At 37.8% G+C, this 23,767-nt stretch overlaps 1 protein-coding gene across 2 annotated transcripts; it reads right to left on the bottom strand.

Annotated features, from left to right (window-relative positions):
- Positions 1–22,888, bottom strand: LOC148124117 (uncharacterized). 2 transcript variants are annotated; one of them, XM_087915382.1, is made up of 5 exons: positions 22,691–22,888; positions 14,413–14,478; positions 10,156–10,206; positions 4,418–4,492; positions 1–747 (listed from the first exon to the last, which is right to left on the bottom strand). In XM_087915382.1, exons 1-5 carry the CDS (start codon positions 22,697–22,699, stop codon positions 424–426), a joined length of 525 nt encoding a protein of 174 aa, XP_087771508.1. In that variant the 5' UTR covers positions 22,700–22,888; the 3' UTR covers positions 1–423. The 2 variants fall into 2 exon arrangements, with proteins under 2 accessions (XP_087771508.1, XP_087771509.1); XM_087915383.1 differs by lacking the exon at positions 22,691–22,888 and adding an exon at positions 22,570–22,688.
- Positions 22,889–23,767: the final 879 nt, after the last annotated feature.

The following is a 23,767-nucleotide window of genomic DNA, read 5'->3' as shown; positions in this document are numbered from 1 at the left end:
TGTGTCTATTGATGGCTGGATTGTCTGAGTGCCAAGCCTCCTGGAATACCTGTTTTTGGATTTTGCTTGGAATCCACAGTTCAGTTCTAAGCTACATATATTCTCTTGTATGATTTCACTCATCCCACCCTTCCCCATTCCTGAAGTGAGAATTACATTCCTTCACTCAATTGCATCATTAGTGATTCATCAATGATACATTGTTTTATAGGAAATCACAAATATTTCATATTCTAAGAGAAACAATCATAAGAAGTATTGACATAATTCCCCAAATTTAAATATATTGTCCACATTTTTCCTTTCACATTTAATTGGATTCAACAAATCAGTTTGGAAGTGCTGTGCCTAGATATCATTTCATTAAAGACCAAATGAGTTAAAGAAAAGGACTGAAGTTTAATACTTAGAACTTAAGAGATATTAAGCATCACCTCTGGGCATTTTAGTGGTATAAAAAGTGGCATGCCTTGTTGAATCAACAGAAAATCCTTGGGTGACTGCAGGAAACTTGTGAGAAACTGATCCTAAGTCCTTGCCATTTCTGAATGTAGTAGAAGTAGTGCTGAGTCTGGGACAATAATGAGGAGAGGGGATCTTCAGAAAAGAATGTGCTGCAGCTCGAACATAATGTATCCTTACACCTGGTTTTAGAGTCATAAAAGATGGAACCCTTGGAGTTTTCATTGCCAGTATGTTGGTTTGTTGTCTGAGAGTTTGGGGCATTGCAGTAAAGCATTTGGAAGGCTGTGAAAAAATTTGCAGAAATTTTATATTGTGAAATGCTTCATTTCTATCACTACAATTGTCAATTAATTACATGATAACCACTCTTATGAATCTAATATTGACCATAATAACAATGCAGGTACATTTTTTAAAATTCTAGAATAAAAGAGATAAATAAGGAAATTAGTCTGTGAACCCCCAAATCAGAATTGCATTCTATTACTAAGAGTGAGCCCTCTTGATGTAATTGGACATCAGCATCCCTGACCGCTGATGTTTTGGTTGGACTTATGGGAGCTACATGTTCTCATCTGCATGAAGTAAACGGACTAGAATAGCAAGGTGGAGATACCTTAGCCTGTATTTATTTTATTTTAATTATTTCAAGATGACGAATACATGTCTATAACATCTCTGTGTTTTTCATTTGGAACAGATTTCTTTTCAGGTGCGGAAGGGGAATAGAACTCCTTAGCATCAGACCATGTTAATAATAATATAGAAAATACTAATGGTTATTTTGAAAAATCCTTTCTTAGTGAGCACCTAGAAGCCAAGAGGAACATGCATACATGCAGGCTTTACCGTTCTGGAGATTTTGTGATGATGTGTGAATGATATTTCGCATAGACAGGCAGACAGATATAGATATAGATATATAGATATATGTATCATATTCAGCTTTGTTTGGGTATTTTCCCACATCATTATAATTGTGCTTTTAAAGTTGTAGCAACGTTTCGGCAGAATCTCATCTGCCATCATCAGGCTTCTGTATTGTGTTTGTTTGTATGTATGTATATATGTTTGTATATAAGTATGGTACGTATATATGTATGGTATGTATATGTGTGTGTGTGTGTGTATGGATCTTTGGTTATTCGGGTTTTCTCCCACGTAAAATTGGAAGTATCTAGGCAACATTTCGATGAAGTCTCATTCATCATCTTCAGGCTTGTGTCTTCGGCTTTGTGCTTCTCAGAGTAATGTGAGCTTGCAGCTGCTTCTTCCTTTTAACTGCTACTGGGGGTGTGACTGGTGTGATTGGTTGGGGGTTTGGCTGTGTTCTGATTGGTTGGGGGGTTGGCTGTGTTCTGATTGGCTGGGAGTGTGTTCTGTTCAAGTGGGGACTTGGTTGTGCTCAGGTTAGTCTTGGTTGCCGGGGGATTTTAGCTGGTGAGCTGTGATCCTGCTGTTTGGCTTCGCGTTCGTGGTCGTGCCGCATCTTCATGGTGGGCGTCAGTTCACTTCATGTATGGGTTGGAGGGGTTTGAAGCGGGTAGTGATGCAGCTGCGGTGCGGCTTCTGGTCCGTGGTCGTGTCTCATCTTGTGTGTGTATGTGTGTGTGTGTGTGTATGTATTCCACTGAAGACATCTAGATACAATTCAATATAATTCAAATCCAAAGCAAAATAGGAGGGGACCTGTTTCATTTTTTAACGAAGCTTGAATATCTAGTTGATAAACTGGGCTGCTGTAAGTTATTTCTAATTTTGTCAGGCTAAGTGTATTGGTAGTGCTCCAATGTAGTATACAGTTTGTATACATTTCCACTAGATGACAGTATTTCCCATGCAAACATTACTATTTGGCCATGGAAAAATATAGCAATTTAGTTTGTATTGTTGAAATTGCACTGTTGAACCTGTTTGCAGAATAATTTTGAATAAAATTGAGGCCAGAAATTTTTAGGGGCTCTTGCTATCCCTGTACTTTTCTGCCATATCTGAAAAGGTATTTTTTTTAAAGGGCTGAACATTCTCCATTGGAAAAAATGTTAAAGTCCTCATTACAACGTCTTCTGTTAAATAGGCTGTTCCATTGGAAGGTCTCAACAGCTTCCCCATAAAAGTTTATGAAATAGCACCATTGTGTTCTTCCCAACCAGAGCTGTACACTTTCTCACGGAGGGAGGCATAATGCCCTGGAAGGATCATGGTATGCAAAAATTAAAGCCTTTGTTTGGCAGGGAACTGCTCAAACATGAGACAACTTTTTCCATCTCCTATCACTCTTGCATTCCAACCATCTCCTTCATCATGACCACAGAACATGAATCCATGAAGAGGCTGTCACCAGTACATGAAGATCAGGTTTTGGTATAACAATTGTTATCCTGCCCCACCCTTCCCACCACTAAATTATGTATGTTCGTTGTCTAATGGTAGAAGAATGGAACATGTATTGGGATGTTTCAGAGAAAACAAATGAGTTACCTAAATTTAATTGTCTTCAGAGTCTTTTTTTCTTTCCAAATTTGCCTTGCTCCTTGCAGTGAAGGCATTCCCTGATTTTCTGGGCAAAGAAAATTACCAAGTACATCTACTGGGATGTATTGTGTTTACAAACTGCAGACATGTACAATGGCACACTGTGCCATCCTGAGCTGCTACATCTTCTCTTGTTATAATTCACACATTGGAAATTCAATACAGATGGTGTTAACTGTTGGGCAATCTTGTATATACAAAACAAACTTTTGTTTCATAGAGAGGCCATAAATCAAAGAATCTGTTAGCACTCTTTCTGACACTCATACTTTATTAAAATAAGTAAAATTTTGCAAACTGTAGCTCAGTTCATTACATGCATTGTTAGATTGATGCAGGATTTAAATTGAGGTAAAGAAAGTGAAAACAGAAGGGACAAGCTAAGGTTTAGAAGGTAGCAACTCCTCATCCTAAATCTAAAATGCAAATCTTCATATTAGCAGCACTGGTGTGGGGAAGGAGATAAATTGGCTATGCAGCTGCAGGTTACAAGTATCTTATCAATTAACAATCTGAATGTGTTAAAAACTCATTCATTTATTGAAGTATTTGTTATAACATTTGTTAGATAACCTTCTTATATGAGTTCAGTCTTTTTGGGCTAGTAAAGTCTCATTTTTCAAAGCAGGCATTGTTTAAGAGGTTAAAACGTCAAACTTGTATCCATTAATCTTTTTTCATAAAATGTGTCCCCATTCTCCTATGTAGATGCCAGGCGGCTTTGCTGGAAGATTATAGCATAAATCACATTGGACAAAGAACATGGGAAGATGCTTCTAATTTCATGTGTGTATTGGTATAGTTGTTGGGATAAAGTAGATATCTGGCCGTGTTACACAGTCTAATTCAGAGGTCTCCAAACTTGGCAACTTTAAGACTTGTGGACTTCAACTCCCAGAATTCTCCAGCCAGCTATGCTGGGAGTTGAAGTCCACAAGTCTTAAAGTTGCCAAGTTTGGGGAGTCCTGATCTAATTCCTATTTTAGTATCATTATTGTTTTTCTTGTTGCTAATGAGGTTTCACACACAATGAGATTTTTATACTACAATTACAAATGTTCATTGATAATATACTTGTATTCTGTCTCATGTGTAACCTTCACCTGCATTATCAACCTATCTTCTTGCCTCATTCCAATTTAAATCCTACATACATCTGGCTACACTTTGCAACTGATAACGAGCACCTTCTCAGGGAAACCTATGCCCTTAAGAAAATGTGTTAGTCAAAAAGGATGCCTCTGGATTTTTTGCTACCATAGACTAACACAGCTCTCCTATAATATCTACAGCGGGAAATGCAACTTTTAAAATTTCTGACAAGTGTCATCCATGAGAATTAGTGAGAAATGAAGTTCCTGTCTAAAGCAACGGGGAGGAAGAGCTTGTATAGGCAAAAATGTTGATGATAAATTACCTGCATCTGGAATATGCATCTTCTGTACCCACTGCTGCTATCCCTGCTATCTGCAAATAACAAGTGACCTCCAATCTGTAGATAGGAAAGAGGATCAGGAGAGTGAATTTCCTCTGAATTTCTAAAAGCAAAGGTAGTACAATGATCAAACTGCATCCTGCATTGTTTGTCTTGTTCTTCTCTGACTTTGGAAAAAAATGCCATTGCCATGAAAAAGACTTAGGTGGAGCTCTCTCTCTCTCTCTCCCTCCCACGCCCTCTCTCCCCCTCCCTCTCTCCCTCATCTGTCTTCATCTATCTACCTACCACGTTTCTTCAACAATACAGCCTCCACCAATAAGAAGGCCCAGCATGATTTCTAGGCATGAGGTGAAATTAAGCCCCATCCCCCAAATTTAGGCCTATTTAATCCATGCGTTTCCCCACCATTTCTCACATTGTTAGAACTACACAAGGTGAAGAGAAATGGGGGGAAGGGCGGGGAGAAAACTTGCCTTTAGGAGTCCCCTGCAGGTAGCCTAGGCTAGAATACCCCGATCTATCGATAGAACATCAGCCAATAGAAGCTCCCCGAAGGCAGAGTCCCCAGCCGCTTTGGGGCGAGGCATGGCTGCCCGTGTCCCCTAGCCATTAGGCAGTGTCTTTCGGGTGATGAAAGCTCCCCAAGGGCAGTCACCAGCCACTTCGGCTGGTAGAAGCAGCCTCAGGGCAAGCGCACACACACTCCCCTCGCCGCAAGGCTGTTTCTATTGGCCAATTGAAGTGGCTGGTGACTGCCCTTGGGGAGCTTTCATCACCCAAAAGACACTACCTAATGGTGAGGGGACACAGGCAGCCATGCCTCGCCCCAAAGCGGCTGGGGACTCTGCCTTCGGGGAACTTTCATCAGCCGATAGAAGCGGCCTCGTGGTGAGGGGAGTGTGTGTGTGCGCTTGCCCCGAGGCCACTTCTACCGGCCAATCGAAGTGGCTGGTGACTGCCCTTGGGGAGCTTCCATCTCCTGAAAGACACTGCCTAATGCCGAGGGGACACGGGCAGCCATGCCTCGCCCCGAAGCAGCTGGGGACACTGCCTTTGGGGAGCTTTCGTCGGCCGATAGAAATGGCCTTGTGGAGAGGTACGTGCATATGGGCCGCTCTAGGTGGGGGAAGAAATTAAGTCACCCCCCAAAAGATGGCCTAGCCGTTTTTTCGGGGCTCAAAAAAAAAAAAAAAAAGGCCTGGCCTTGTTTTGTGAGAAACACGGTATCTATCTTTCTTTCTATCTATCTATCTATCTATCTATCTATCTATCTATCTATCTATCTATCTATCTATCATCAAAGTTATATAATTGCCTAACACACAATTGATTCCAGGCAGTTTTAAAAATTTACAAATTCACTATTATAATAGAAACCAATTTTTTTAAAAAAACATGGTAATAATACAATCAAATCAGCCATTTGATCAGCTCTGTCTCAATTCATGGTCCCCAGACCTGGTGAGGGCACCACATTTTTAGGACTTATCAGAAAGGCAAAAGGGTAGAAACCAATTACTATACCTTAGGGGGAAATTGTGTTAAAGAAGGAGCCAACACCAAGAAGGCCCATTTCGGATCCTAGATACTCATATACAATTGATAGGATCTAAAACATGCCTTCCTATCCTGGTGGACTAGGTGGATTTAATAGGGGAGAGGATGTCATCCAAATAAATAGCCTGGCCCCAAGAGATGTTGGGCTTTAAAGGTGATAACCAGCAACTTTAATTGAACCCACAAGTAGATTAACAAGTGAATCCTGCAGAAGCGGTGACAAACGTGCAAGTCTAGGCTTGCACAAAACTATTCAGATTGCTGCATTCTGAACTAATTTGAAGCTTCTGGATACTCTTCAAGGACAGCCCCGTGTAGAGAGTATTGCAATAGTCCAGACAGGAGGTGATCAGGGCATAGGTGAAAGTCACATTGCTCCAGGAATGTACATAACTGGTACATAACACTAAGATGTGCAAAGACCCTCCTAGCCATGACTGCCACTTGCTCCTTGAGCAGGAGTTGTGAGTTCAGAAGAGCCACCAGATTACCTCCCAATCTGTCTGAGGAGGTACAACCCCCTCCATGACAAAAGACGGTAATTATCCAAGAGTCAAAAAAATCCTAGATCAGAGCCATTCTGTCTTGCCAGAGTTTAATTTTAGCTTTTCGCTCCCCAACCAGACATCAACAGCCTCCAGGCACTGAGAGAGGGCGGTCACAGCTTCTCATCATGGTGGAGATATATAGCTGTATTAGAACTATCTCTGTGCCATCAAGGGGCCACTACTGAACAATACATTTCAGCAATGACAGATACAAATATCTAATTTAACATAGGAGCTGGAAAACTGTTTCCCAAAAATGTCAAGGTAAAAGATTACTTACACAAAGTTGATGCACTGGGAAGATCTACAAGAAGGAATGGGAAAAATATTAATGCTAGCCTGTTTCCATTTTGACTTATACAGATCCTACACATAGGCTTCTGGGGATCTACAAAATATCTAACCCTAACTTTACTTTCTTTAGCTTCATGAAATGATTTTTCAGGTTAGAAACAACATCCTCCCATCTGCATTACTATATGGTAAGTGTGCCAAATTCCTCTATCTTAGCATGCTGGCTTGGAAATTCTGAATGTTGAAGCCCCCTCCATCTCAAACATGCTGAGATTCAGAAACATTGTTCTAATTTAAAGAACAGCATAGCCTTGTTCTGACCTTGTTCCTGAGACAGTAACAATCACATGCTGTTCCCAAAAACCTTTTGTTTTATATCAAAGACTGTGAATTATATGCATTCACAGCCTGTAATGAGTCACAGACAGTTTATGAATCGTCCAAAAGAAGTCTGCCACAGTCTTTTGGGATAAGGCTGATAAGCACCCACCTTCTCTCCCTTGAAATGCTGCCAACAACTAAATTGCTAATTAGCTATACAAGTCCACACAAAGCTACCAGAACAAAGTTGCTTCCTGCAAAGGCTCATGTCTCTTTGCTCCTCCTTTATGTCTTATGGGAGGAGCCAATCATCTCCAAGACTTACTCCCGAGGACCGTTTTGTCTTAACTGTTCTTGCCTTCTGGCAGCTCTGCACAAGCACACACTGGAACTGGCTCCCCTGTTCCTCTGCCTCACTGATGTCAGATTTTGGAGGCTCCAGAGTCCACACGTAACTCAAATGGCCCTGGCCCCATCTCTGTGTCGGACGCAGATCCCAGGACTGGCCCATGTTCCTCCCCACTGTGACTCTGCTGCCAGCTCTGCAGGCCGCCAGCAGACCACAAGCTTCCTCCTCCCCCTGATAATTCTCACTTAACGACTAGTCACTTAATGACAATTCAAAGTTACAACAGACCCCAGGAGAGTTAGTTATAATCTATATGGTTATATACAGCCACACAGACCCCCACAATCACAGTCATGTGATTGCATTTTAGGCAGATGGCAACAGGTTTGCATTTATATCAATTGCAGCATCCTGTGATCATATGACCATGACTTTTCACATTTTTTTTTGCCAATTTCTGATATTTTTTCCCAGTTTCAGACAAAAAATGCCCATTCTGGAGAATGGATTCACTTAATCACCACAAGATTCACTTAATGTTCACATGATTCCCTTAATGATTATGGTACTAGCTTTATGACTGTGACTAAAAGTGGTGATCAAATTAAGTCAGGTGATCTGCTTAATAACTGCAAAGATTTATGATCAAAACTCCAGACTCAGATGTGGTTGTTGAGGACTTCCTATATTAAATGTACCTGGGAGAACAGGTTTTTTAATACCTTTTACTTTCGGTGTCAAATTTTGAAAACATAACAGCCAGTTTTATTGTCACAGCAGTTAAAATGAAGTAGCAATTAACATAAGACATAGTCTGTCATTTTTTTTCTTTTTTTTTAACTGTTTGATTTTATTGTTTGTATAGCTGATTGTAGATCATAAATAAAGAGACTTAGTGGAACTTAAATTGCTCTGATTTCTAACAAGAACATCATGTTTACACAGTCCATTTTAAATAGATATAATATCTTCACTGTTATGGTTAACCAAATCTCTTATGAAAACCTTGCCATGGAATCTGTCAAATTGGCTTTCAGACCAGCAGCTGTACCAACTTTATTTCCATTAAACCTTCTTGATAGCATTAACTCCTTTCCAAAATAAATGCCTCTCCAGAAGAGCATTCAGACTGGGAATTCTGGAGGTGGTGCCATCACATATGGAATGTGCCACAGTAACATATCTATTCTATCTTTTCCCGCCATCATTCCCATACATAAGTAGAATATCTGGTCATGGACGCTTCTGACCACAACCAAATCAGGTTCTGACCCAAAAATTCACAATTTTTTCCCTGCGGCCAATTTTCCCTTCCGCACCATTTTTTTGTAAGCATGTAACGACCAAATTGGGTTGAGACCAAAGTTATGGAACAAATTGTATTGTGTGATATCCCATCTGTTATCTAGATCAGTGGTTGCCAACTGGTGAGCCACGGCCCACTGGTGGGCTGTGTGAAAATTTTGGTGGGCCGCAGTGAAATCTCACCCCCAGAGCACCCCTCCAAAGCAATTAATCCAGGCTGCACAGAAACACAAGGCTGTGCCACCCACATGGCCCGCGGAAACCCTCCACACCTACTCACTCCTTACCCAGCAAACTTGCCTGCTAAATTGCTATTTTTCCTTTTTCCAACCATCAGCTGCTCTGCTATGCCAGGAGATTTAGATTAGCTAGGAAGCAGGAAATGGTTGTATTTCTTGCTTTCTAGCTAGTCTTTAGATCTTTAGATCTTCGGCTCTGCACAGCGGAATCTTCCTTAGGACTGAAGGTTCTATTATTCAGTGCAGACCCATTGCAAGCAAATTTTACTTGACAGACTGAGCTAGCTGATGGCAGATAGATAGATCACTGAATGATTCTGTGAGCAACTCAATCTGCCTGCCTGCTTTGCCTGATTTTGGGTAAAAGTTGCTCTTTTTTAAATAAAAAATCCATTATTTACATTATGAGTTTGCTTGGAAGCAAATTTTATATGACAGATTGAGCTAGCCAATGGCAGATAGATCTCTGAATGAATCTGTGATTCTGTGAGCAACTCAATCTGCCTGCTTGCTTTGCCTGATTTTTGATTTTGATTTTTATAAAAAAATCAATATTTATATCAATATTTATAATATTGACATACAAGCCATGCCCAGCCAGTCACATGACCACCAAGCCACACCCACAAAATAGGCCATGCCCACCGGTTAGTGGTCCCTGGGATTTAAAATTATGAGTTTGGTGGTCCCTGAGATCCAAAAGATTAGAGACCCCTGATCTAGATCATGGAGGTGGCAAGAAAGAAACCTCCGGATAAACAGTGTAACATGATTCAAATAGCAAGGGTAGACTATAACTTAATTCAACATAATAGTGTAATGGGTTCTGTAAAAGCTGAGTGCAGTTACAATGGAATAGCAGAAATAACAGTTACAGCCTCCAATAATATTTGAGACAAATTTGCATGGACAACTTAGCATCTGCAGATATTAGATTATAGAATCCAGAGTTCTTAAGGATGCAGATTTCCTGCATGTTAAGCAACTGAATTTTATCTTTCTAGGAATTGCATTTAAGGGAATTTCTTCTGCAACATTACTAAAATTAAATGGAATCAATTCTTTAATGCAATCTGTTATTAATGAATAACTTCTTGTGCTTACCAACTGTGCATACTGAGCTCCATACTTTGACACAGGATAGGCAATTGTAATCTGTTCAAGATATATTAAGAAAATATGCGGTTATTGCATGATTTGATACTTAAAAGGGAGGACATGCCACTGCTATAAGTATCTGATAGAAATGTACATTTGAGCTAATTCAGGCAGATTCATCAGCTATCCAGCTGAAGCAATATTATTCCAAAGCAGTGCAGAAGGTCTCAAATGTTGATCACTGAATTCTAAAGACATTTTTTTCTCGAAACTTTCAACTCAAGAAAACCTGAGGAGGAGGAGGAGGAGGAGGAAATCTGGGACTGGGAGAGTACAGTCTTTCACTTACAAGCATTTATTTAATGACCGTTCAAAGTTGCAACAGCACTGAAAGAAGTGACTTATGACCAGTCTCTCCATTTAATGACCATTGCAGCATCCCTAAAATCATGTGATTGAAATTTGGACAGTTGCCAACTGTCATGTTTTTATGACATTTGCAACATCCTGGAGTCATGTGATCACCATCTGAGACCTTCCTAGCTGGCTTCCAAACAAAGTTAATGGGGGAAACTGAATTCATTTAATGACAACACAATTCACTTAACAACTGCAGTGATTCGCTTTACAACTGTGGCAAAAAGGCTGTAAAATCAGATGCAGCACACTTAATAACTGCATGGCTTAGCCACAGAAATTCTACTGGTCCGTAAGCTGAGGACAACCTGTATAACATTAGGTCTTGTTTCAAAGAAGCTGAGTACTGCCACTGCATGTTATCCATCTAACCTCAGACCTACTGCACTTTTTAGGACTTGGATGCCAGCTAAACATAATACAATAGTCATTATCCCTACTTTGAAATTTTCTTTTTTATTGTTTTAGGATCATATCCATAATGGAAGCTATTTTAATATAAATTGCTAAAATATCTATAGAAGAAAATTTGGTGCCCTTTTGTCTTCTTAGTTGTGACTTCCACTAACTAGTGTGCTTTTTATTCAGAACAAAAACTCAGCAGCAAGAGGACAAATGAAGTTGAAAGGCTAATTCTACATGAAACATAGTCATGATTACTCTGCTTAGAGGAGTCATTTTTTCCGACAGATTTCTTATAATTTTTCTAATAAAAATGCCTTCATTTAAAAGCCAGGTCTATGGTGTACATAGTTTGGTATGTGTAACTTGGTACTCAAATTTGGTACTCTAATTCTCCATAAAAGATGATTGATTCTACTCATTACATTCAGACGAAAAAAAGTCTGTTCAAGTCAGTCAGCCAAAAACATTATTTAGTGGCATTAACCAAGTCTGCTGCTCTCCCCATGTTTCAAAAATATATATTTCTCAAGAAGCTTCTTATTACTTCAAGGTCCAAAAAAGTCAGGTGAACATGTTTTCCTTCCCCATTAAGGCATTTAAATCAGGCATCTTCACTACTCCAAATACAAGTAATCTTCTTTCTTGATGATTTATGTTGCCAAGATCTTCCCTTTATCCAGGGGTGGAATTCTACCGGTTCGCACCTATTCGCTAGAACGGTTGTTAACATTCTAAGCAGTTCAGAGAACCGGTTGTTAAATTACTGGCCTAATCCTGTAAGGAAGGTAGGAAGGAAACATTCTGGTGTTGCTTACAGAAACTGCCTCTCCATTAACCCTTATTACATTCTTGGCAGGTCTAGACTTCCTGTCTCAGGAACTTCTCTGGAATTTTTCCCCTTCCTTTGCTGGTACTTTGCTTGTGTGGAGTGACCATTCAAAGTTACAATGGCACTGAAAAAAGTGACTTATGACCATTTTTCATACTTACGACTGTTGCAGTATCCCCACAGTCATGAGAGGCCAGGCGAGGAGATGCGTGCCTCGATGTGAGTGATATTGAGTTGGCCACACCCAGCCAATAACATGACCACCAAGCCACGTCCATCAGTCACATGACCACCAAGCCATGCCCACCAACTAAGCCACACCCACAGAACCGGTTGTTAAAACATTTGAATTCCACCCCTGCCTTTATCTCAATCTCAGCCAACCTTCTTTGAAATAAGGTGGCTTTCATGTTGCCTGCAGTTAAATCCCTTGGTTTATCTTATGAATGATTGTAAATCTGACATTGTAAGACGAAGGTCTAAACCAAACACGAAAGGGGTTGCTTGAGATGTTTTTTAGGCGATATGATAGGACTCCAACTATGCTTCATCCTCTGATGAAAAAAAGAACAGTGTATAAAAAATACTCTCTTCCCAGGAAGAAAAAGAACCAGGGTGAAAGTTCATTGTTCAGGACAGGGGGCTTATCTAATGAAAGAGACCTCAATGCAGGCTTTCCCTAGAATGAGCTGCACTAGGTAGGTTGTTCCTGCAGAGTGAGAGCATTGTGGTTGGAAAGGCAGAAGGAAAGAGCTGTAACAACTTTGGCTGGAGTTTCTGCCAAAACGACTGAAGGACAGGCACAGTGGGGGATTCTGGCTTTTTTCCATTTTTTGCTTCTAGGAGTAAAAAGCTTGGAAATTGGACAAGAGTTAGCATGCATTAATATGTCTTCCTTGGAAACTGACCTTCCTTCAGAAAGACACTGCCTGCAAGGAACAGCTGTATCGTTCTAAATATGCCATGCACCAAAACCTAATATCCATAATCATGTTTATGGTGGCTTTAGTTGCAGTTTCACAGTATCTGAGTGCCCAATTATAGACTGAAATGTAATAATTTGAAATACCATGAACTCATAATTTTATTTCATGGAGTGGAGTTGCATTCATTTAATACTGCCTCAGAAGTAATAGTGCCTCAAGGTTTGAGAATTCCCTCTTGTGAATTATGTTCAGGTTAATGTTTTAGTTTTCTGCTGTTACATATAGTGTTAGGTGTAATTGTCACAAGAACCTCTAATCATCATTTGATCAATTATCACTAACTTGCAAGTATTCCAAATGCTGGTAAATGATCAAAATGACGGGGAGGAAAGAGTTGGTTTTGATCAGTGTAAAACTCTTCTGTGGGGTTCTGTTTGCATGTTAATTACCTGGATAAGACCTCAGGTAACATCTCTTGCTGGTAGTTACACTGGTTTCTCCATTTTCTTTTGGATGACCATGAATTAATTACACATTCATATATTGGACATATTTCAACAAATTTTAGATATAAGCATCCCTGGTGCAATGAATAACTGTATGATATCACAACTTTCTTTTTGATATGCTGTATTTTTAAAACAAAAATTGGCCCCAATACTTTGTGGGGGGATTGGTTAAATGATGAGATAAAATTTAAATTGTAGGAATTTATGAAGAGACAGGTGCTTGTCTCTATAAGGAGATATAGCACTACCCACATTGAGACTGTTTATTTACCACTAATTCCTGGCTGTACATTAAAAATCACGACTAAAACTGGTGATTAGGAATTTTTCCTATTAACAGTTCTTGTATAAATCTGGCTCTTGGTTCCTGACCGGATATAGAATTCTGGCAGTTGAAGTCCACACATCTTAAAGTTGTCAAAGTTTGAGAAACACTGTACTAGAATATCATGGTGAGATATTTTAATTTCACAGAATTATTATGCCTTTGGAAGTTTGCTTCTCTTCTTCTCCTCACTCAGATTCTAGGGGAAAATTAAAAGGTGGGCAGGTGATAGTAGAGTGACTGAATGTTGGCTTTTGTTCTGGAGACAAAAGGTAGATTTGGCATACTTTTCTCGGCCTTGTCTCAAGACAAACATCAGGCAAGAGTTCCTTGTTCTAAAGAACTGGGAATCACATTAGTGGAGGCATGGATATGATGACTGTGTGAGAGAACAAACTGCTTTGACTTTCTAAATTTCTGGCATCTAAATTTCTGGCTCCAGACTCCAAAATCATCAGAAAATAAAAGTAATTTTGTGTTACATTCAAAAGGACATGTAAGGATTCTCTCTTGATAAAGTTTCCTGACAACTGAAACTAATTCACTATCAAGAGTCAAGAAAAAGGTGAGGATGGTTGCAATTGTGATCTACATTGAGAAGGATGAGCGTTTGCTTATAGGCTATATATTTGCCATTTTCCAGCAGCTTTCTCTTTACAATTTACTTTGCTTGGGAATTGGGAAGACATGGGATAGGGACAATTAGTGAATAGCGGCAGTCTGGTTCTACAGCTTTTGATGAAGAAGACTATACAGTCCACTATTTCCAAATAAATTTGCTGTATTTTTTTAAATCCAAGGAATCCAATACTGATTGCTCTACTTGATACAGGAATATTGGCAAATACTCACAGATAAAAACATGAAAATTCCAAGCAGAAGGAAATATACAAATCTGAATTTCATTATGCTGAAAACCTGCCAGGAGAAAAACAAGGAAATGTTTTAACCACAAAATCTCTCCTTTTTAATTTCCCAGTTCAATTCAGTTCAATGTTATTACACCCTTTAGCCAGACAACTAAAACAGAGATAACGGGGGAATCAAAATAGATAAACAACAACAACAAAAGGACATAGAGCAATCCATCTTAAATCCTACTGTAGATGCTGGGAAACTTAATGTTAAATAACAAAATTTTGCAATGTTATAGGTTGCATAAAATTTTGTCCGCAAACAGAAAATCAACATAGGAGCTGTCTGGTTGTCCAGAAATTGCTATGGGGAGAAAAATAAGATTTAAATCTAGTGTTGCATGAAACCTGTAGTATAAAAGAATGTATGCTACCTCTTGTGAACTGAAGGAAAGACCGTGAGCCATTGGGAGTTTAAAACATCTATGCAGAGGGAAGAGAATTACAGTGAGTCCTGGTGAAACTAAACAACAGAAACTCAAGAGTAATCAGAGAGTAAATGTAGGGAGCCATCTTTTTTTTTTTTTAGAGTTTCAAAATAAAAGTTTATTTAAGTTTCATATATTTAAAACATTTAAAAAGAAACAAACATATAAACATATATACATATATACATTTTGCAGCAGGTATTGAGCATTGGTTACATTCTTTTTTCTTTTCTTTTACCCCATAACATTGACATGAACTGCCTTTACAATACCTTCCTCGTTCTTTTAATGTTTTAATTTCACAGAATACTTCATAATTAAACGCACGTCCTTCATAATTTCATACCTTATTCAGTTATCAAATGTTACTTTTCCTTTAACCATTCCTACCAACAGTTCCAAACTTTGTAGTATTCACTATCTTTGTTGTTTTTTGTAATTTGGTTAGGCTGTCCATCTCTGCACACTCGTGAATTTTTTTAATGACCATCTCTGAAGGGACAATAGACAGTTTCCAATTTTGAGCATAACTTATTCTGGCTGCCGTTATAATGTGCAAGATTAAATATTGATTTTTTTTTTCTATTTTTGAGTCTATCATACCCAGCAAGAAGGTTTCAAGTTCAAATTTTACTTCTTGTTTAGTTATATTTGGAATCCAATTTTTGATATTTTTCCAAAACTTCTGCGCATATGGACATGTCCATCACATATGGAAGTATGTTCCCTGGGTGCAGTTACACTTCCAGCAGTTTGGGGGGAGGTTCGGGAACATCTTAGCCAGTCTCGCGGGTGGCAAGGGCCAACGATACACCATTTTATAGAGATTCTCTGCGTACAAGGCTGACAGAGTTAGTTTGTAGTTTATTTCCCAAATATGTTCCCACTTGTCTAATTCAACACTATGGCCCACATTTTTTGCCCAGATTATCATACACTCCTTGACTGTTTCTTCTTTTAATTTATAATCCAATAGATACTTTTTTATCTTTTCCCAAATATTTAGTAACACATTCCTTATATAATGCCTTTGAAAGTACAAGTTGTGTTTACTCTTTCCATCCCACATAAATGCGTGCCATCCAAGTTGGAGATCAAAGCCCTCTAATGTTAAGATCCTTTTATTTATCAAATTAATCCAGTCTTTAAGCCAGGTTGCTATTGCAGCATAGTAGTATGTTTCAAAATCTGGAAAACCAAAGCCTCCTTTCTTTCTATCATCCTGTAATAATTTATATTTTATTCTGGGTTTTTTCCCTTGCCATATAAATTTAGATATATGTTTATTTAGTTCTTCAGAAAAGCTTTTTTCCAACTTGATTGGCACCATCTGAAATAAGAACAACAATTTTGGCAAAATATTCATTTTTACTATTGCAATACGGCCTAATAGAGATATTTGTAATTTAGCCCAATTATCTAAGTCTTTAAATATTTGGATTGTTAAGTTATCGTAATTATCTTTTTTAATTGATGAGCACCTAGCTGTCAGCCATACCCCCAAATATTTTACTTTATTTATCACCTGTATCCCTAATCTCTTTGTTAGTTCTTCCTTTTGTTCATTTGTACAGTTTTTTGTTATCACTTTTGGGTTTTTTTTTTATTAATTTTAACCCTGCCACCTTTCCATATTGTTCTGTTTATGTCATCAAGATAGGTGTCGTTTCCAGGGGATCTTCCACTATAAAGGCCATATCGTCAGCAAATGCTTGAAGTTTGTACTCTTTTTTAACTTTTAACCCCCTGATCTCTTGATTTTGTCGGATTTGTACCAGTAGTGTCTCTTCTGCTAATATATAAATATAAATATATAAAGTAGGGGAGCCAAGGGACATCCTTGTCTTACACCCTTATTATCCTTATATTATCTGTGTTTTCCCCATTTATTAATATTTTTGCGGTTTGGGTATTGTATATTGTTTTAATTTCGCCAAATTTCATGACTGTCAGTTGTTTAATAAGAAAATTCCAATTCAAATTGTCAAATGCCTTCTGAATGTCTAAAAACATCAGTGCCATTTTTTTTTTTTTAGTTGTGTGTCCTTCATAGAATTCTAAAACATCAATAATTATTCTTGTATTTGTCTTCATATGTCTATATGGCAGAAACCCATTCTGGTCAGTACGAATAATACTACTTAATATTTTATTTAATCTTTCCGCCAATATTGTGGCCAAAATCTTGTAATCTATGTTTAAAAGTGATATTGGACTATAATTTGAATTTTTTGTGGGTCTGATTGCTCTTTGTGAATAAGGGTTATATATACTTTGGTGCATGATTTTGGCATATTAGCACTATCCAAGGCTTTATTATATAGGTCTGTCATTAATTCCACCAATAACTCTTGAAACTCCTTATAGAATTCAGACGAAATTCCATCTGGGCCCAGGGTTTTATTTAATTTTTGGGCTCCAATTGCCTTTCTAATTTCTTCTGTGGATATTTTCTAATTTAAAATACATTGCTCTTCATCCGTAATTTCCATTAAGTTTTTTCCCTTCAAATATTGGTTAATAAGTTCTTCTGGTACTTCTTCTTGATCGTATAGATTTGTAAAAAAGTTCTTAGCAATATCTTTCTTTTCCTTAGCTTGAGTACATACTTTTCCTTCTTGGTCTTGGAGAGCTACAATCGTTCTTTTTCCTTGTTTTTTTATTTTATGGGCTAACCATCTCCCTGGCTTATTTGCATTTTCGAAATAATTTTGTTTTACTAATTTAACTTTTCGGGCCAGGTCTTCCTGCATACTTAAATTTATCTTATGTTTTATCAAATCTATTTCTTTACTAGTGTTTTGATTATTTGGATCAATTTGTCTACTTACTTCTAAATCTTTAAGTTTCTCCCTCCACACATTTTGTTGTTGTCTTTTTCCTTTATTCTTTTTAATACTATAGCCAATAGTTAAACCTCTCACGTAAGCTTTTGTTGTATCCCAGAGATTTTGAAGGGACGTATGCTCTCTCTTATTTATTTCAAGAAATATTTTCAATTCTTTTCTCACCATTTCAATATATTCATTATCTTTTAATATACTATTATTAAATGTCCATCTTCCAATAATTTTCTTTCCTTTCCACTTAATTTGAATAGAGTTATGATCAGCCCATACATTTGGCAAAATCTCTATATTTTCAATGTTTTCCATTAAGCCTGGGTCCATCCAAATCTGATCTATTCTAGACCAAGAGTGATGGGGATTGGAAAAGAAAGTATATTGTTTTTTGGTTGGATATAGTTCTCTCCACACATCCTTCAAGTTTAATTCCCTCACCAAGTTATTAAAAGAAGATGGGAATAGTCTCCTTTTATTTTTGTTTTTATTTTTTTTAGAACTTTTATAGTCTTTGTCTGAAACAGCATTTAAATTTCCTACAATACATACATTTGTATATTCATTTTCTACTATCTTATGATGGAGTTTATTATAAAATTCTTTTTGATTTACATTTGGGGCATATACTGTAACTAACAAAGTCTTTTTCTGGTTTAATATTATTTCTATAAATAACATTCTTCCATCATCATCCTTATATACTTGTTTGTGTTGCAGCCAATTTTTTTATATATACTATGATACCCCTTTTTCTTTGATTTGGAAGAGCCCAATACATTTTTCCCAAATTAGTATCCTTTAGGAGGTCTGCCTGTTTATAATGTGTACTTCTTGTATACGTTACGTCTGCATTTTGTTTTTTAAGTTTTTCAAATGACTGTTTTCTTTTTAATGTTGAGTTTAAACCATTGATATTAACTGAGAATAAGGTGATTTCTCTGTTCACGTTACTGTCTGTGTAGAGCGTTTTTTGTTTCTTTCCTTGTTCTGGGTTCTCTTGTACTTGGTCTGTTGTCCTCATCTTCTGTAAGTTTCTGAGATTCTGACTGTGGTGCAAGTTCTTTCTCTTCGGAGAGTTGTTCTTCCCAACTTCTTGTATTTAAATCTTCTCCACTTTCACATTCTTCCTCAAGTTCCAGATATTGTTCGTGAAATTGATGTGCTTTCTCTATTGTATCAATTTTATATTTTTTATCCTGCTGTGCTATTAGAAGCCCTTCTGGGGTGAGCCATCTGAACGATATACCATTCTTAATTAACTGAGATGACAAAAACTGGTAGCCCCTTCTTTGCTCCCTAACGCTCCTTGGTATTTGCTTCAATATTACCACTTCATGATCTTTATATATCAGTGGCTAGTCTCTGGTCTTGCCGTATAGCATGTGTCGTATCGTCTTTCTCGCGAATCAGATGTGGACTTCTCAGGTAGTCTGTGTCTTCGGGCGTAATGCATGTATACTCTGTAAACCTCATCGATGTCATTCTCAATTTCCTGTTTGTCTTTTTGTAGGGCTGTTGCTATCAAGTTCGCCATTATTCAAGTTCGTTCTGGAGTCTCAAATAAAATTATGCTTTTTCTAGTTCTATATGCACCACAGAACCCCAAATTTCACAATATAAAACTTTCCAATTTTGTTCCCATTGCTCTAATCTCTTTTCCACCACCTCAGTTCTTGCCTCTACTGTGTTTAATTTTTGTTCATTTTTTGTCATTGTCTCCTGCATCTTTCTGATTTTACTATCCAAATTTTGTATCTCTTTCTTCACTCCTCCTATTTCCGTTCTCATTTCTAATTTCATGTCTTCATGATTCCTCGCTATCAGTTCATGGGTTTTTACCATCATTTCCTGCATCATGGCAAGTGTTGACTGTATTGCCCGAAAACTTTCGGCAGAACTTGTCTTTTCCACCAATAACATTGCATCACTCGATCTCTGTCACAGAGGTGAAGATGGGAGCCATCATTTTCAACTAATTGTTTTTGGTAATGCTACATACAGTCCTTTCAACTTATACCTATTATTGGAGATACCAAATCTTTGCTGGATAGATATCAGGTGCAAGACTCTTTCCAGGAAGACACAATTGAAGCTACACAAGAGGTGCTGCAAGCAATGGCCAATAACTGAAAACTGTGATAGTCCACATAGACGAGCTTTGAAAAAAAAACCATGACAAAAGCATATGGATGTAACAGCAGACCAAGTACCAACCAGCTACTGAAAAATGGGAAAAAAGTAAAAAGAGGCAAAAGAGTAAAAAAAAAAACAGCCATCTGAACAAGAGGAAGGGTGATTAAATACCCCTTTTGTGGTATTCGAGCTGGAAGAAGCTATAAAGACTGTGAAAATGAATAAAGCAACAGGCATTGATGATTTTAGAACACAACTGATAAAGCCGTTTCATCCCCATACTCTGGACTAGCTCCTACAATTGATGAACAACTGTATAGTTGAGTTTAAAATCTCAAAATTATGGAGACAGCTTAGAGTTGCACCCTTACAGAAACCTGGCAAAAACCCAGATGATCTGAAAAATACCAATCAATATCATTCCTCTGCCATCTCTGAAAGGCACTAGAATGGATAATTTTCAACTGTATCTCTAAATTTATTGATGGAAAAATCATAAGAGAGCAAGCATGTTTTAGAGCAGGCAGGTCATGTTGTGGCCAAATCCTAAACTTTATGAAACATATTGAGGATGGTTTAGAAAGAAAGCTAATTACCTGAATGCTTTCCACGTTCAAAATTGAATTTCGAAAGAAGAGTTGTGGCAATAGAACTGTCTAAGAGCACAGTCTAACATCAAAGTATCTTGATATAACACTTGCACATCAGCTTTGGCTTTTAGCATCTCTAAACAGAATATGCTGCTCCAGTGTGGGGTACATGTGCACATGCGAAGCAAGTTGATATTGCCATCAATGAAGCAGTATGTTTAGTGACAGAATGTCTCAAACATATGTGTTAATTAAGAAAATATATTCTCTCTCTGACATTGCCTCACCTAAGATAAGGAGCAAGTTTGCAATAGATGCCAAGAGAAATAAGAATGACCCTCGGTATCCTCTGAACAGATATATTCCCAAACCAGCCAATTCAGATATAGGAACAATTTTATGGCAAGAACAAATATTCTTGAGGACATGCAAGAACAAAGTTGAATGGAGGAAGGAGACCATCGAGCAACATTAAAATGGGATATGGCTAAAGGATCCAATCTTCCTTATACTATTTGGAGGACCCTGAATACGTTGAGAGTATAAATCCAAAATGCACAAGAGGAGGTTCTTAGCAGATACCAATACAGTGTGCAAATGTGGAAAGACACAGAGCCCAGCCAACAGCTAGTATGCCAGCTACTACCAGAAAATGTAACTATAATGACTTATTTTTGGCTTTCTTTTTTTGAGATAAAGCCAAGAAGGTGATTTCCTTCTGGAAATTTAAAGTTTAACCTAGACACAGAAGAACTTATATTGCAGCTCATTTTCACATAATAATTGAGCAACCAGATTTTTAGCTCATGACTAGCCAAAGTTACATAAAAATGGTCTATAAAAGTCCACATAAAAGGAACTTCTGATTAAAGGACTTCTTCTGAGTGGAACAGAAAGTATCACTTAAAACATAGAAGAACAACCCAGTTTATAGTTAGGTTGAAGTCAATCATTTAAAATAATATTAGTTTCCCACTTTACTATTGGACATGGATTTCATTGCTGATCCAACAGAAAGATTGAAATCAGTGGCCTTTCAGATCTTCCAATCATCCTGATCTGCGCCCATGTTGGCTGGAGCTGTTGAGAATTGGAATTCATAAACTTCTGGATATGACTGACCACAATTTTCATTCCCTATTGGTAGATATTATTTTATAAACAAGAGAGCCCTGTTCCACTTTTGGCCCCAAAATGGCTTACATCATTAATAGCATATTTTCTGCTATTAATTTCTGCAGGCATTCAGATTGGTAGCTGGAGTCTTTCAGAAAATGTCAAGTCTTAAGAAGAATAAAAGTTGAGTATCCTTAGGCACAGAAAAACATAGTATATGTAACATACTTAAAACTTTAATTAATTTTAACAATTAATTAATCATTACTAAGCATATTTAAGGAAGCATTTCTGTTTCATCATTACGTTATTTTCCCTGGATTGAGCAGGAAAGCACTTTAACTTTTCCTTTTCATTATTCAACCAGTAGAATAAAGACATGCCCTAAGAAAACTTGTTTCCGACTTAGTGTTCAGAAAAAAGCATTAATCAGATCATGGTCCTGGACACTGTCTATTTCTTAAACTCTTAGGATATGGCATTCAACTTGCCAGGTAGTAGCCCAATAGTAAAATGGGAATAATGTCTAGCTCTATAATATTTTTATGCTACATAATTACTTTCTAACAAGAGACCACATGCACAGATATGTATGACAAATCATTCAAAAGTATTTCTTACACTACACCCAATGTTCTGCAAATATTATGACAGCCTAGGAAGAAAAAAAAATGGTTCATTTCTCACCCTTTGCTTTAAAATTCTAAAATTATGTTTCTTTCACTACTGCAACTTAGATATGCATTTGATTAAACTTGTTTATGTGATTTGGCCATTAGTAGAGGGCTATACAGATGATTTTACTTTGAAGCTCCTGGAATTTGAGAATTGGTATTGTAATTATGGCTGTCCTTCTCTATGAAAACAGAGCTCTCTAATACAGCTGATAGGATTTTTCCACTCAAGATGTATATTTTTTGAGGCCAGATATGTTTCATGAATTGTAGCCTGTACATTTCCTCCATAGGAAAGAATTCAAACTTACCCTGCCTTTAGAAAACTTTGATTATGAAGTTCAGGCACAAAGACATGACCACCAAGCTTCCTTCAAATCTATCTCTATCTCATGCAACTAAAAGGTACCACCAAGACCAGCCTATGCTTACCAGATGCATCTTTGCCGCAGGTTTCTTAACAAAGGTGGAGTTCTTTTTCCCAAGATTATCCTAAAGAAGGTCCATGTAATGTTCTTGCCAAAGCTCTGGATTCAGGTAGTTATAGAAAGTATTACTGTTAGACAGAGAAACAGACCCAGCCCAGCCAGCATGAATGCAGGGTTTGATGTTCTTAATAACATCAAAATAGCCTCTGTGTCTGTAACCACAGTATTTCTCATGAAAGATAACATATAATTATCTGTGTTTATTGAACACATTCCTCCTTTCGCAGGTTAAGTTTGAACTGTAAAACTGTTATGTCTTTTGGAAAAGTTTCTCAGTGGTTCGTTTGGCTACAAAGACTGTGAGCATCTAGCTTTCTGGTTCCCTGTTAATGGGAGTCTGGCCTTTAATAAGCTGATACAACTCTAAGGATTCTTATTCCATGTTCTAACTAGCAATCTTTTTTTTCCACCAGATTTTTATTTCCCACCTTTAGTAAACAATCAGAATCCCCTAGCTGTTCTTTGTGCTGCTTTCTCATAGGCCAATAGTTTGTTTAACTCTTTAGGATCTTAGTTGCTATTTTTCTTCTCTTCAACTTTGGGGACTCCCTATACACACTGATAGTTCTGTCTTTTCTTAATGCCCCTCTTTTAAACCCTCAGTTATAGTTCTTAGGCTGGATTTCCCCAAGCAGAATCTATGTATGTATGGTATTGTTCTATATTAGCATACTCGAAATACCCTTGTCCGATTGGTTCACACATTCTGCAAGCTGATCGGTTAACTAAACTACTGTGATTGGCTCTATACGGATCAACCGTGATTGTCCAGGCCAATCGTGGAAGATTCAAAGAGCCATCATTGGCTGCGAGCCGCAAGCAATCCCTATATGAAGGGCTGCCGCAGCTCCAAGGTCTTGCACAGATCTATACATAAAATAAAGAGCTGAAAAAAGTCACACTGGTCTCGAGTCTCCTTTCCCACGATCAAACACGTATGGTAGCAGAGTCTGGTGGTTTTCTTCATGAAGACCTTCTGCTGTACCTTCTAGAAGTGCACTTAGAAGAATCCTTTCCCTCC

Source organism: Pseudonaja textilis, chromosome Z (assembly GCF_049901715.1).
Source record: "Pseudonaja textilis isolate UNSWEBS1 chromosome Z, rPseTex1.2, whole genome shotgun sequence".
NCBI classification, from domain to species: Eukaryota; Metazoa; Chordata; class Lepidosauria; order Squamata; family Elapidae; genus Pseudonaja; species Pseudonaja textilis.
Note: the sequence above shows the minus strand (reverse complement) of the source record. Positions and strands in the feature narration are given on the sequence as shown.